At 55.4% G+C, this 14,519-nt stretch overlaps 1 protein-coding gene across 2 annotated transcripts in view; it reads right to left on the bottom strand.

Moving 5' to 3' along the window:
- Positions 1-398: 398 nt before the first annotated feature.
- DSCAML1 (DS cell adhesion molecule like 1) overlaps positions 399-14,519 on the bottom strand; it is a 339,429-nt gene continuing 325,308 nt past the window's right edge. For both annotated transcript variants that reach the window (XM_032427811.1, XM_032427812.1), the window contains exons 22-33: positions 12,339-12,456; positions 11,812-11,975; positions 11,457-11,555; positions 10,579-10,767; positions 9,868-10,155; positions 8,146-8,301; positions 5,332-5,362; positions 5,084-5,202; positions 4,655-4,807; positions 3,832-4,026; positions 3,041-3,352; positions 399-1,505 (exon numbers count right to left, since the gene is read on the bottom strand). In XM_032427811.1, the coding sequence (XP_032283702.1) occupies positions 1,030-1,505; positions 3,041-3,352; positions 3,832-4,026; positions 4,655-4,807; positions 5,084-5,202; positions 5,332-5,362; positions 8,146-8,301; positions 9,868-10,155; positions 10,579-10,767; positions 11,457-11,555; positions 11,812-11,975; positions 12,339-12,456 (2,300 nt within the window). In that variant the 3' untranslated portion in view covers positions 399-1,029. The remainder of the gene's footprint in view (positions 1,506-3,040; positions 3,353-3,831; positions 4,027-4,654; positions 4,808-5,083; positions 5,203-5,331; positions 5,363-8,145; positions 8,302-9,867; positions 10,156-10,578; positions 10,768-11,456; positions 11,556-11,811; positions 11,976-12,338; positions 12,457-14,519) is intronic.

Genomic DNA, 14,519 nt, shown 5'->3' on the forward strand with positions numbered 1-14,519 from the left:
TCAGGATCTGGTCCGACCCCCAGGGTATATAGAATCTCTTCCTCCCCCTCCCACAACTTAAGGGCGCACGTGTGGTTTGCCTACATTTGCTTCCCTGGTACACTGCGTTCTCCTGGAGGAGAGAAGCCGGCAGACACCTGCCCTCCCTTGCCCCCGGACCAGGCTCCCCAGAGCTCTCCGCAAGGTTGCTTCAATTTTATAGATAACGAAACTGGCCCAGAGGGGTTCAGGAGCTTGCTCAAATTCACACAGCTGGCCCCCTTTAGGCCCCGGCACAGATCTGAGAACAGGTGCTCAAGGATGCACGTTGGCTAATTGAAAGCCTTTAAAAAAGTTTAACCTGCTGAGCTAAAGCCTGAACTTCTCAAAGTCTCTCCACGAGAGATGGACGGGCCGGTATAGGGGCCTTTCCTTCCTCCCTCCCTCCCCACTGGCCCTCGCCAGATGGGAAAAAAGCTACCACGTAGAAACATAACCTTTATTGCACACGGCGCTGGGTTTTTTTTCATAGAAAAAGGTATTAACACATAAGCATCTGCAAATTGAAGCAACTCCTGGTTTTCTTGGAACAGTAAAATCGCATGCAGTGTCTCTGAGTTGGGATTTTGGTCTTTGTCAAAACCACCTAGATTGAAGGGAGGGTGAGTGAGTCGGAAGGAAAAATTGCTGAGTCTTTGTGGCTCTGTCTCAAAGTAAGGTGAGAGAAATATATAGATATATAGCTTGTCGATGCGCTCCTATCTCCCTATATATGTATATATAGCTCTCCACGCGTATTTTGTGCGGTCGGGGTGGGGGTTGATTTGTACTGTCAAATTCTTTGTGCCCTGGCTTCATGGAGAAGAAAATAGTTTCATTTGTACAAAAGAGTTCTATGTACAAGCGTTCACAACTCGGGGGCTTTTCTTTTCGTTGTTGGTTGGTTTTTGTCAGTTTAATATAAATAATGCAGGAAAACAGCCAAGTTGGTGTGTGAGGGCCGGAGGTGCAGACAGGTCCGAGCGTAGGGCTGCTTTTCTCGCTGTGCCCCTACACCAGGGTATAGGATTTGGAGTAGGCCCCTGCCCCCTGCTTCTGAGACCTCCCTACCCCCGATGTGCTCATCTCGAGAAGTGAGTCCCTGGAGCCCCCCATTTTGGTGTGTGGGCCCCCGGCCCGCGGAGGCTCGGTGCTGGGGGCCGGAGGGGCAGCGCTGGGGGCAGCCGGGGGCTCGGCAGGGGTGGGGCCGGGAGCTGGCGGGGCCGTGCCGGCTGGGGGTGCTGGCATGGCCAGAGTCCTCTGAGGTAAAGTGGCTGTGGCGGCGGCAGCAGGGGCCCCTGGGTGCGGGAGGCCCAGGGGCTTGCTGGCAGGGTCCAAGGTCAGGTGGCGAGCCTGGGTGTGGTAGGTTCGAGCCAGGTTCCGGATGGAAGCCTCTCGGGGTGGGACCACCGGACAGGGCTCACGGCCATCCGCCTTTCGGAAGAAGGCCTCCGACTTGGCGTACAGCGGCAGGTTACAGTAGTCACCTGGAATCAGAAGCAGAAAATGCTGGCGGCAGAGGCCTCTGGGCACCCGCTTGCTCCCCCACCCCCTCCTCCCCAGTCTTGTCCCTGATCTGACCTAGGAGCCCCTCCACAGGCTCGGCAACGAAGCATCCAGAAGGGATCAGTTACTTGACCTCTCCGAGCCTGTTTCCTTATCTGGGAGAGGCAGCCCATCACACTTCCCGACGGGATTACTGGGAGCGGTGAGTGAGATAAAGTGAGGAAAGTGCGTCAACACGGTGGTTGGCACGTATAGTAGTTGCTCACTAAACCGATGGCTTCTCGCTGAATGGCCCCTACAGGCCGCTCAGCTTCAGCCCGTGGACAGCTCCATTCCGCTGCCGGACTTCCTGGGAGCGCGGGCTGTCAGAACGGTTTTCCTTACCCCGAGGAGGGAATGCTCGTCACTCCCCACATGGAGCCCCATTCTGCCTTCTGAGGACCCGCACAGCACGGGCCCCCGCCACCCCCACCGCCTTTCCCACGGCAGCTTGCCAGATGTCTGGAGGCAGCTACCTTTCCCCATCCCTCTCCTGTTTTCCAGGCGGAGCGTTCCTGATTTCTTAAGCCGCCTCCATATGACAGGCTCCCGGGACATCCATGTCCTGATCCCTCTGCTCTGTGAGCATCCTCACCTGTACGTGCCTCTAAGCTGTTGACCGTGCCGGGAACTTTCTTTACATGATCTCATTCAGTCCCCACAGACCCCTGGATAGCTTAATACCGGCCCACAGTTGGCAAGTGAGAAAACTGAGCTTCAGAGAGATTAAGTAATTTGCCCCAGTTCACCCAGGCAGAAGGGGCAGGGGCGTCATACAGGGCGGCTGATCTCCAAAGTCCTTGTACTTAGTTACCCTCGGCTCTTCTCTAGATGACCCCGAGCGCCCTGATTAGCATGGCCACTACGCGAGGCCAGTAGTGGGCCGACCAGACCCCGCATGGTCTGACATGGTACGGTGTGGTCCCAGTGTCTGCTGATGGACCCCCATCCCCACGCCCTCAGTGTTCCTACAGCTGTCCCACCAACCCTGAAGGGCATATGCTCTGGCCAGGCCCCTGGCGTCAGACAGCCCCCAGTCAGGCGAGGTCACTGCCCACCGTGAGGTTTGGCCCCCGTGGATCAATGTTGAATGGCATTGAGACCAGTGGCCATTGGGCGGCAGAGCCCCGAAAGGCTGTCTCTCCACACTGGCGCAGCCTCAGAGAGAAGGGAATGATCGCTACGTACCGAGGGCCTGCTGCGCGCCAGGCCCCTATAGCATTTCTGGTGCCAGCTACGACAGTGCGGAGTACATGCGGTCATTTGCATTTTACCACGGGAGAAAATGATGATCAGAGAGGCTAACTGACTTCCCAAGGCCACGGAGGTATTAAGAGGCTGCGCCAGGAATATGGACCCCGATCCGGACTCTCCCGGGTACTTGCTCTGCATTGCCCACACTGTCAAGGAGCCCTGCCAGGCTGGGGATGCCGGGGGAGGCAGGGGGAGGCAGGGGGGAGGCGGGCCGGGCACTCACTCTTGTTGGCCCGGTGCGGGATGGGCACTGCCACGTTCTTGCCTCGGTCGGCATCCTGGGGCTTGGGCGGGGAGGCGGTGAAGCGACAGATGCCGGGCTCCGAGGGCGTGCTCATGGACGTCATGCTGTCGGCGTTCTCGTTGGTGCCTGTGGTCATCTGGTCGGAGGAGCTGTCCGAGATGAAGCACTCGGTGATCTCGAACTTGGCATGCTGCAGCTGCTCCTCCAGCTTGGCGTGCTCATAGGCCCGGGCCAGCTCCTCATAGGTGGACGAGGCGCTCTCCGTGGACACCATGCTGTTCCGTCCTTTGTCTGGAGAGACAGAAGGCGCGGAGTGAAGAAGAAATGAGGGGGTCGTGGGGAGAAGGGGGTCTCGTTTATAAATGAGACCAGACTGAGCCATTCCCCTGCCCTTGAGCCTGGCAGTCCTCTCGGAAGACCCCACTCCCACCCTGGGAAGGCGGCTTTGGGGGCAGAAGCGGGGTCTTTGGCAAACAAAGCGTAGAACATCTTCCACTCTTGAAAACAAGACCCACCCCCTGGAGCCCTGGGCTCTTTCTCCAACGATCACATGTATTCTGACATCTTTCGGGAGAGCAGAAGGAAATCCTTGACTAAGCAGAGCTCAGCGAGGTCAGGTATGTTTGTGCCGGCCACACGGTAAGCCAGTGGCCAGCTGGAAGCAACACTGACCGGTGCCTTGGACCCCATGAGCTGGTGGGTGGAGGTTGGGACAGGGGATGCGGAGCTGCAGGAGAGAGAGCAGGACACAGGCCCGGCCCCAGGCTCACCTGTGTCCTGGGACAGGCTGGCACTGTAGCTGTCACTCTCCGTGACAGTGACCCCGTGCTGGGACCCCACAGTGCGCCAGTCAGAGGCGAGGGTGCGGGCAGGGGTGGAGGCCTGGCACTTGGTCAGAGTCCACTGGCTCGAGTACCGGTTCCGGGTGCTGTGGGCTGCCTTCACACTCTTCCTGGACACTGGGTCTGCACGGAGAAAGCCAGAGCTGGCACCCCCACGGAGGGCACTCAGCCTCGGGCTCCTGGCACGTACCCGAAGGGCAGTGGGGAGCAAGGGAGGGGGCAGAGGCAGCCGCAGAAGCACCCGGGGGATGCTGAGCATCCTGCCTTTCCTGACCGCACAGCTGGCCCCGCAGGGGAAGAGCAACGGTGGTGAGGCGTGGGGGCAGTGGGGGGCCTCCTGGTCCTCCCCCCCACCCCATCTTTCCCTTCAGCTTGGGGAGGAATGTCAGCCCCTCTCCTGCTGCCTCCTGTGCATTCACTCCCTACAGCCCTTGATGCGTTCTATCCTTATGTCCAGAGTCACAGTGCTAGAGGCAGAAGGCCCTTGGAGAGCAAGACCTCCCAACCCTCTCTCAAAATGTCTAGGTAAGGACATGGACGCCCAGAGCGATAAGGTTGGCAATATACCCAAGGTCACAGCTAGGAAGTCTTCAGTCAAGGTCTGGAGACTAACTCCAGTGCTCTTTCTGTTCTTCCATGCTGCTCTGAGCCTCCCCCGCACCCCCGCCCAATCTTTTTCCACCTGTGCCCCACGCTGTGCCCAGGTCACCCTGTTTGGGAGAAGGTCTGTCTCCCTGGGGACAAGGCATACTGGTGCCTGGCCGGATGTCAGACATGTCGATGAGGGGTCCCGTGCTCTGGATGAGGGCTGGGTGGTGCAAGGAGACACCAGTGCAGAAACTCTGTGGGTTGACAGCTTGGCTGAACTCAGCGTCCGTCACGGGGATGGTGGCTTTGTCATCTCCTGGGGGAAGGAGGACAATGAGTACGAGTCCTTCTCTTTGGGCTTCCCAAATTTCTTTTTGTCTTTATCCAATGTTGAGATGCAGGAAGGACGGAATAATTCTTTCCGTGAGACAGAGGCGGAAACTCAGCCCTCGAGAGAAGCTTCAGTGAGTTCCGAGTGGGGATGGGGCCGCTGCTAGAACCCTGGGCACTGCTGTGAGGGCTGGTGGCTGCCCTTGGTGGGCTGTGGCCTGGGGAAGACGGGGACAGAGAGCTTGTGGCCCCTGTCACTCACCCAGCTGCTTGATGCCCTCCTTGTCCTCGATGAGCAGCTGGACTCTGGGGATGTCAATGTGTAGCCTCGGGCCCTGGGGTGGCCCCTTCACAGGGGTGTCAAAACTTCGGTTGTTCTTGCTGTGGGGAGAAGGGCCAGAGGTGGGTGGCTCAGCAGCCACAAGGGGCTGGGGGGGGAGGGTTTTGCAGGACAGTGGGGTCTTAGAAGCCTGTCCTCTGCAGGGGAGGAAACAGCGATGTGGCACCTACCTTATCAACATTTCTGCCAGACTCTTTGCATCTGCAAAACAGTAGAGAGAGGGACTGGGTGAGAATGGAGTCTGAGAGGGATGGAAACTGGAAGAGGCATGGGGAACAAGGTGGGAGAACTCCCTAAACTGGGACCAGGGCTGGTCTCTTGGGGAGAAGAGGGAGAAATGAAAGGACCTCTAAGATAGTCTAACATAGGATAAGGTCTGACGGCTCCTGATGCAAGATTTGGCTCAGGTCTGTTTTCCTTTCCTCAGATTTTTATCTAATAGGGAGGTCCTTCCCAGAGGAGAGGGTATATAAAGTGCTCCATCTGTTTCCTGAATTGGCTCTAATTAAACAAGACAACAGAGCATGGGTACCAGTGGAGGGTCTATCCTCAGTTATCTGCTGGGAAGAAAAGAGAGTGGAGGATGATGTAGAGGTGGTCAATGGGCATCCCCAGATGACTATCAACCAAGACGCTTTATTTCTTCCTCTTGGGCACCTGTCCCCAAAAAGTCCATGGATGAATTTGGGGGTCCCTGCTTTGTCTCCAGAGGGGCCTTGAATAGGATCAGGATCTCAGGTTTGGAATCGACAAAGAGAGAGAGAGAGAGAGAGAGAGAGGGAAGCAAAGGACCTAGATAATCCATTAGACCTCTGATGAGAATGAGAATCATGAGAATGATCTGTCAGAATGAATCCAGCTGCACTGGGTATTTACCCCAAAGATACAAATGTAGGGATCTGAAGGGGTACATGCACCCCGATGTTTATAGCAGCAATGTCCACAACAGCCAAACTGTGGAAAGAGCCAAGATGTCCATCGACAGATGAATGGATAAAGAAGATGTGGTATATATATACAATGGAATATTATGCAGCCATCAAAAGGAATGAGATCTTGCCATTTGCAACGACGTGGATGGAACTGGAGGGTGTTATGCTGAGCGAAGTAAGTCAATCAGAGAAAGACATGTATCATATGACCTCACTGATATGAGGAATTCTTAATCTCAGGAAACAAACTGAGGGTTGCTGGAGTGGTGGGGGGTGGGAGGGATGGGGTGGCTGGGTGATAGACATTGGGGAGGGTATGTGCTATGGTGAGTGCTGTGAATTGTTCAAGACTGTTGAATCACAGATCTGTACCTCTGAAACAAATAATGCAATATATGTTAAGAAAAAAAAAAAAGAAGATAGCAGGAGGGGAAGAATGAAGGTGGGGAAATCGGAGGGGGAGATGAACCATGAGAGACGATGGACTCTGAAAAACAAACTGAGGGTTCTAGAGGGGAGGGGAGTGGGAGGATGGGATAGCCTGGAGATGGGTATTAAAGAGGGCACGTTCTGCATGGAGCACTGGGTGTTATGCACAAACAATGAATCATGGAACACTACATCTAAAACTAATGATGTAATGTATGGTGATTAACATAACAATAAAAAATTAAAAAAAAAGAATGAATCTAGCTGCATGTATGTATCCAACCATCGACTCACCCACTCATCCATCCATCCATCATTGATCCATTTACCTATCAATCTATTCATTTCTCCACCCACCCATCCAGTCTTTCATCCATCATCCACCCATTCAACTATCCATCCATCCATCCATCCATCCATCCATCCATCCATCCATCCATCCAATTATTGATTCATCTATTCAACCATTCATTCAACCACCTGTCCATATGTCCATAAAACCATACAACCATATGTTCATCTTATTATCCATCCATCCATCCATCCTTCCATCCATCCATCCAAGCATCTATTCAACTATCCACCCATCTACCCATTCATACAATCATCTATTATCCATTCATTCAAATATGCATGCATCCATCCACCTACCCATTGATCCAACCATTAATCCATTCAACCATCAATCCATCCATCCACCACTCCTCCATCTATCTATCCATCCAACCACCTATCCATCAAACCTTTCATTTAACCATCCATCCATCCATCTGTCTTTCTATACATCTTTCCATCCAACCGTACCATTAATCATACAACCACCCATCCAATCATCCATCCACCCACCCACCCAACTCCTAAACACCCTAGGCAGTGTTAGTAATTTCCTATTCTGTGCTACTATTGTGCCCTGACTTCTCACATTTAACTGTGAATTCTATGAGGACTAGACTATGTTCCATAAGACTATGGACTGTTCCTTCTTCATTCATCTTTCTATCTCCAATGTCTGGCAGTATCTACATACAGCAGATATTCAGTAAATGTTTTCCACATGAGTGAATGAACATCTGTTAAGTAACTACTAGGTGCCAGACACTGTACCAGTCCCTGGGAAAATCAAGGTAAAGCAGACCCATTCATGCCAGTCTATGGTATCATAGATTGGAACAAGGATGATATTCAAAATATTTAACATCTGACATGTCATAGAAGCCACACGGTCAAAACTGAGCAAGGTCTTAGCGACCACTTGTAGGTCTATGCTTTAGTGGCCAGATTCTAGAAGAATCTCAGGGACCCTGTGAGAGAGAAGGAGCATCCAGGGTGGAAGGGAGCAACATCTACTTATCAACTAACATGGAAATGTTTAACTATTTTAACCAGTATGGCTTTACCAGTGTATACCTCTAAAATTCAGCCCTGGTTATGTCAGGTGTCTTGGGGGCACAGAGGAAGAAGCAGTATGAGCTAAAGTTTCAGAAGGCTGGAGTAGCAGCTCTCCCTTCAGTGGGACACAGGCACTTTCTCTTGTCCAGATGGTGCCCATGAGCCAATGAAAGGTGGCCCACGTGGCTGAGGGTCAACACTCCCTCCCGGGAAGCCCGTAGGAAACTTGCCTACCTCGGAGACGCTTCAGCCGCTTCTCCTTCCTCTTCTTGCGAACGATGAAGAGCAGTGCCACCCCTAGAGTGGCCAGGATGACGGGGCAGCCGATGGTGAACAGCTTCTTCACATCATCCCCCTCCCCTTGAGCAGACTTGATAGGAGGGATGGTACCTGATGGGGTGAAGAAGGGAGTCAGATGTCCCTTATGAGTAGGGTCTGGGCAGAGTCCCCCTTTGAACCTCTCTTGCTGCCCTTGCTCTCATTCTGACTTCCACTTCCTGGCACAGAGCCCCAACCCTCTCCCTCTACTCCTCCAAATTCTGGTCACATCAGGACAGCCATGAAGAGTCGTGCAGTTTTTACACTGCATTATGATACTGATGACTTCGCGAGCCTATTTTAGAATTATCCTGAAGTCTCTCAGAGATAGTCTCCTGCCTGTTGGAGTTCAGTGTTCATTTCTAGAGGGTGGACCAATGAGCTTAGATTCCGCCATCCAGCTTATAAAGTGGGAGGGGTAGTGAGAATCACAGAGAGAAGTCAGAGCAATGGCATCCCGGGGTCTCGTCCCCACATGGGGACAAAGCCACTCCACGCCCTGCATTTTCTGCCTGCTCCCTCGCCCATGGGTGAGATCCGCTAACCTTGGGTGCCTGCACGGAGGCAGTAAGTTCTGCTGACATAGCCCTCTGCAAAGCCCGATCTGTGCCTGTTTCAAAGCCTCGCAGAAGAGCCATCTCCTTCATGAAGCCTTCCTTGTTTGAGGCCAACTCCATCTGATACCACTTTTACTCTGTTTCCTTAACACATAGGTAGACTGACTTTACCTTGTGACAACTGGTCTCTATGAATTCAGCCTTCAATATGCCTTCAGTGTATGTGCACACACACGTGTGTGTACACACGTGCATGTGTGTATGTGAGTGTGTGCATGTGTATGAAGTGCCCCGTGTGGCAGACACCAGTGAGTGCTCACCAAATATCCGTGTGTTCATCTACCCCTCCCAGACTTCCTGGCAATTAGATTAGAGCCACGGAACTAGTTCTGGACGACAGAATGGGAAGAGAAGTGATGAGCCTCACCTCCTGGCCCAGGCAGTTAAGACTGGGGTGACTTTTCTATCTCTCTCTTCTTGGCGACCTTGGAGGCTACACATTCAAGATGGCATAGTTAAAAAATGGTGAGCAGCCAACCCTCACAAGATGTCATGAGAGCAAGAAGCAAATCTTTTTGGGTTAAGCCCTGCAGCGTTCAGTGTTTATGTGTTCCTGTAGCCCAGGCTATCCCAGCCTGGCTAATGGACCCTTTTAGCAGAGGAGCCTCGGGGGGCGGGGCCTCGGGGGCGATGGGGCCTCGGGGGGCGGGGCCTCAGGGGGCGGGGCCTCAGGGGCAGGGCCTCAGCTATCGCTCTGCCTTATAGTCTCCATATCTCTGAAGCAGCCGAGAGCAAGGATTGCACCTTCAAAAGACCCTCTAACTTAGTGCGATGGGTTTGCTTGGCTATCAGTCTGTATCGGCCACTGGGGCACCTGCCCATCTGCCTGCCCCCTGCCACTCTGCTTCTCCCTTTGCTTGCTCCTTCCCTGTCTCCAGCCTTTTCCTCCATGGTAGTCCTGTCTATTTTTTGATTTGTCTGTCCTCTCTTTATGCGTCCGCCTCTCTGCCAGCTTCCCTGGGGACACCTCGCTGCGGCCCCCAGGCCACCCCTCCCGCCCCTCCTGCCCTCTCCGACTCACTGCCGTCGTAGTCCAGGGTGGCGAACTGGGCAGTCTCGTTGCCGCAGCCGGCGCTGTTGCAAGCCCGCATGCGCAGCTCGTACCACGTGGCCTCGCGCAGCTCGGTCAGAAACACCTCCCCGGAGCTGTTGGCCCGCAGCCCCTGCCAGGCCCAGGTGCCCTTGGGCCGGTACTCCAGCACGATGGCTGAGATCGGGCAGCCCCCGTTGTTCCAGCCCTGCAGGTTAAGCCGAGCATGCGTGGAGTTGATGTGGGTGAACAGGTGCTGGTCTTTGCTGAAGGAGGGCTCTGGGGGGCCACAGGGAGAGAGCGAGGTTAGAGACTGAGCGGAGGAGGGTTCATTCATCTGCGCTGGGAGGGAGTCCCCTGGGCCAGCCCGGGCTGCAGTGGCTCCGGGAAGCCGCGGTGGGCACAGATGGGAGTAGGGATGCCCCAGGGGACAGAGGAGGAGGGAGAAGAGGGAAGGACGTGGAGAGAAGGCCTCAGCAGGGCAAGAGATATGGGAAGAAGGAAGAGGCTGCCACCATCTGCTACCGGGGGGGTGGGGCCTGTTTCTCCTACTGTGGTTGGTCAGCGTGCTATCTATAGTGATGGGAATTAGGCTCTCCCCTCAGTCTCGGCTCCCCTGCGCCCTCCTTCCCCAGCCCAGCCACCTTCCATCCCCATATCCTGGGCCCATCTCTCCCGAACTGGGTCATCGTCAGGCCTCACCCCGCCCGTGGGTCTTGGCCTCGATGATCTCGCTGATGCGCCCGGAGCCCACGCTGTTCTTGGCTGCCAGTTTCACCTTGTACCACGTGCCACATTTGAGGCTGTCCAGCTTGAAGGACCGCTCGCCTGAGCTGATGAACACGTCCTTCCATTCCTCGCTGTTGTCTACCGAGTACTGCAGCACGAAGCCTGCCCGGGAGGTTTGCCTGGCTCAGGGCGGGCAGGGCAGGCAGGGCGGGGCCTGGGACACCCCAACAGGTGGCGTGGGGCTGGGGTCCCCGCAGGGGCAGAGTGGGGCCTTTGGTGATGGGGGGTGGGGCAGAGGCAGATCGGACACAAAGCTGCAAGGAGTTTTCCTGCTCTCTCTTTAGTAGCCAAGGTGGAGAGGGGAGCAGAAAACAGAGCCTTGAGGCTTAAAAGGGATAGTATTTAGAGCCTGCTACTCCCAGTGCGGTCCCTGACAGTAGGATTACATCACCTGGGAGCTTGTCAGATCCCACCCCAGACCTCAGGAATCAGAATCTGCCTTCTTTAAGATCCCCTGCTGATTCATGTGCATATTCATGTTTGAGAAGAACTATCTAGTACATTTGTCTACTGTTACAAATTTGGAAACTGAGGCCGAGAGAAGAAAACAGATTTCTTCAGGTTTGCATAGCTCACCAGCCGCAACTGGGGTGGGCCTTCTAAAACCCAGATACTGAAGCCAGTAACTGTCTGTGGCACTTGGGTAACTTCCTTGTGGTCCGAATTGCCCCTCACTCATCACTTCTGGGGCACTATGGGGACAGGTGGTGGGAGTGGGTAAGGCCCTTGCCCGGCTACTGGGTCCAGAATTTCTTCCCCTCTTTCCCCCTCCTCATCCAGACCCCTCTCACCTCGGATGGAGCTGCCCCCATTGTCACCTGGAATCCAGGTCAGGGTGATGGACGAAGCGGAGGTTTTAGAGACAGTGAGGCGGGGCTGGTCCGGGGGAACTGTGAGGGGAAAGCCACCAGGCCTCACCACAAAGGGTTAACACCCGATAATGGGAGCATGGGCTATCCCAGCTGCAGCTGAGGGCCCAGGCCTGGCCTTCCCCGCCCTTCCCCGCCCTCTTGGTGCTTCCCCAGCTCCTGCTCATTCTCCCCATCCCTCCTGCCTCCTCGTCCACGTGGCACCTCTGTTCCACAAAGGGTCTGTCCCCCAGGTGGCTGGGGAGGCTGGGGAGGCCCCTGTCTTCTGGGGCCTTACCTTGCACCAGAAGGTTGACGATGATGGTGTCGAAGCCCCCAGTGTTGGTGGCTGTGCAGGTGTAGTAACCCGAGTCCTCAGCCTTCACAGCACGCAGCAGCAGCGTGCCATTGGTGTGGATGAGCCGGTGCCCATCCATGGACACGGGGATGGCTGAGTCTTCACTGCACGGGTTGGGGGGCAGAGACAGGTTATGGTAAGCACCTGGGGGCTCCCCCAGGACTGCAGGCAAACAGGGCTGGGAGTAGGAGGAGGCTGGCTAGGGGGCCTGGGACTATTGGGGTTTTACCTAGCACTTCCTGGGGGATGTCGGTCCCCCTGGCCTCTTCAAGCACCCAGGGAAGGGAGATCTTTGGCAGCAAACAGAGGGGAGCCAGGGAGGCCAGGCCTGCATGGGAGAGCAGGAGCCATGTGCCCGGCAGGGCTTCTGGTCAGCTGGAAGGGAGGGGCGCCTGATTCTTTTCTTCATGGCTCTTCTACTACACCCATCTTTGGGGTCCCCCATCCCTCTGGGGTCCCTCGCACACCTGTCCTTGGTCCACTTCACAGCAGGGGCTGGATCTCCCACCGAATTGCAAGGCAGTCGGACATCTTTCATCCAGGGGGTTGTCACGGTGCCTCCAAACGAGATGATCTTTGCTGGGGCTGCAGGGAAGAGAGCATGAGGGCCACCCCACCTCTACCCTCAACACTGTACTGGCCTGCCTTTCCTGGGGCTCTCCAAATTTACAATTCAAGTCCCCCATCTCCTACCTGACCTCCACCTTGGACTTGGGGCAGGGGTGGGTGCAGACACTTTCAGATGGGAGACACTGATTCAACAAACATTGATCAAATACCTGTTATGGAACAGGTATCAGAGGAGGCTCTGAGGATTCACAAAATGAACAATATCTGTTCCCTGTCCTCAAGTTGCTCATCATCCAAAAGGGAGACAGATACTTAAAAAGTATCATGACAGGTGAAAATAGTATGGTAGGGGTAGGTACACGTCCCCGTGGGAGCACAGAGAAGGAGGAATGACTCTGCCTGTTCAGTGGTGGGGGAGGTGATGGCAGGGGAGGCTTCTGGAATTAGAAACTTTGACTTGAATCTTTTTTTTAAAGTAGACTCCACACCCAGCATGGGGCACAATGCGGGCCTTGAGCTCACGACCAACCCTGAGATCAAGACCTGAGCTGAAATCAAGAGTCGGATGCTCAACCGACTGAGCCACCTAGATGCCCCTGAATCTTGAAGGCTAAAAAGGAATTCACCGTGCAGGGAAGGAAAGGCATAGCGGGAAGAGGTGACAGCACTGAATAGAGGCCTGGAGGCCTGAAACACACAGGAAGTGTGAGGGTCTGCAAATGCTCTGGGGCAACCAAAGCCCAGGGTGAATGAAGGGGGACGGGTGGTGAGCAAGAGCAGAAGCATGGAGGGCTCCGTTGGCAGAACAAGGAGGATGGACTTCCCCTTGAGGTCACGAGGAGCCACCGGAGGCTTACAAGTAGTGACAGTTCACAGTAGAGTTGTGGAGAAAGCCCTGGCAGCCGGCAGAGGATGGTTTGCTGGAGGCCCCACAGATCAGCAGCAAGATGGCAGCCAGAGAACAGGCCGGAAGTGACGTATGGCAGTGCGGAGGCGGCTGGGGGCTCAGGGAGGAACCGCCAGGACTTGGGGTCTGACTGGCTTTGAGGAAGAGATAGAGGGGGTGTGAGGATGACTGCATGATGCTGGCTGGGTGGTGGTGCCCTCACAGAGACAAGGCACACAGGAGGAGCGGGGGAGGGGGGAAGGAAGAAGGGGAGGAGGGGGAGGAGCGGGGTAGGCAGGAGACACCGGAATACTTAGCCTCACACTGACCCTGAGGTCACCCACATGGGGTAGCTAGAAAGCAGTCGGATGATATACATGTTCTGGAGCATGAGAGAAGTGGCTGGGCCGCAGATGCTGACGTGGGAGCCAGCCGCCCAGTGACTGAGGTCGCCAGGAGCAGGAATGTAGATGGACAGAGAGGTGGCAGCACAGACAGGCGCGGTGGAGACAGGAACGTCCCCAGGGGTGATGGGAGCACACTCAGAGCACCGGGATGCACAAGCCTCACCGTGAAAAGCAAGGCAGACAAAGATGTCCAGGGTACTTTGGGAAGGTGACCCTCCCAGGTGCCTCACAGATCTCTGGGCTGAGTTACAGGTGTTCAGTCAACCAAGCGACCAAGCACTCAAGAGTTCCAGACCTGGTCCCTCCATGTGGCTGGGGTTAGTTCCCTGAATCTCTTGGTGTCTCGGGGTGTGTGTGCGTGCGTGAGTGTGTGGGTGTGTGTGTGTGTGAGTGGGGTGGGGGGCAGGGAACAGCAGTGCTCCCCCCACCCCCGGGCTATGGTAAGGACAGAAGGAGCAGCTGTGGAGACGTGCTCCGGGAGGTACAAAGCCCTCTGGGGATGTGTCCTGTGGGCCGCCCACAGGGGAAGGGGCCGGCCTTCCGCCAGGACACCCAGGCCCTCCCACGCTGTCTCTGGGCCAGCGCCAGCTACCCTGGGCGCATGGTAGGTTCTAGGCCCTTCTCTCTGGAAAGGAAGAGCCCAGGAGAAGGGGTTGGTGGCACCTGGGGGAGGAGGGATTGGGGATGTTAGAAATGCTGAAGGGGGCGGGAAGAGCCCGACTTGGGGCCAGAAGAGCTCGCACATCACTCTCCATGCTGTTTGCAGGCCGTGCAGACCCCGCCTG

The sequence above is a fragment of the Phoca vitulina genome, unplaced genomic scaffold (genome assembly GCF_004348235.1).
Source record: "Phoca vitulina isolate PV1807 unplaced genomic scaffold, GSC_HSeal_1.0 scaffold38, whole genome shotgun sequence".
Taxonomy (NCBI): Eukaryota; Metazoa; Chordata; class Mammalia; order Carnivora; family Phocidae; genus Phoca; species Phoca vitulina.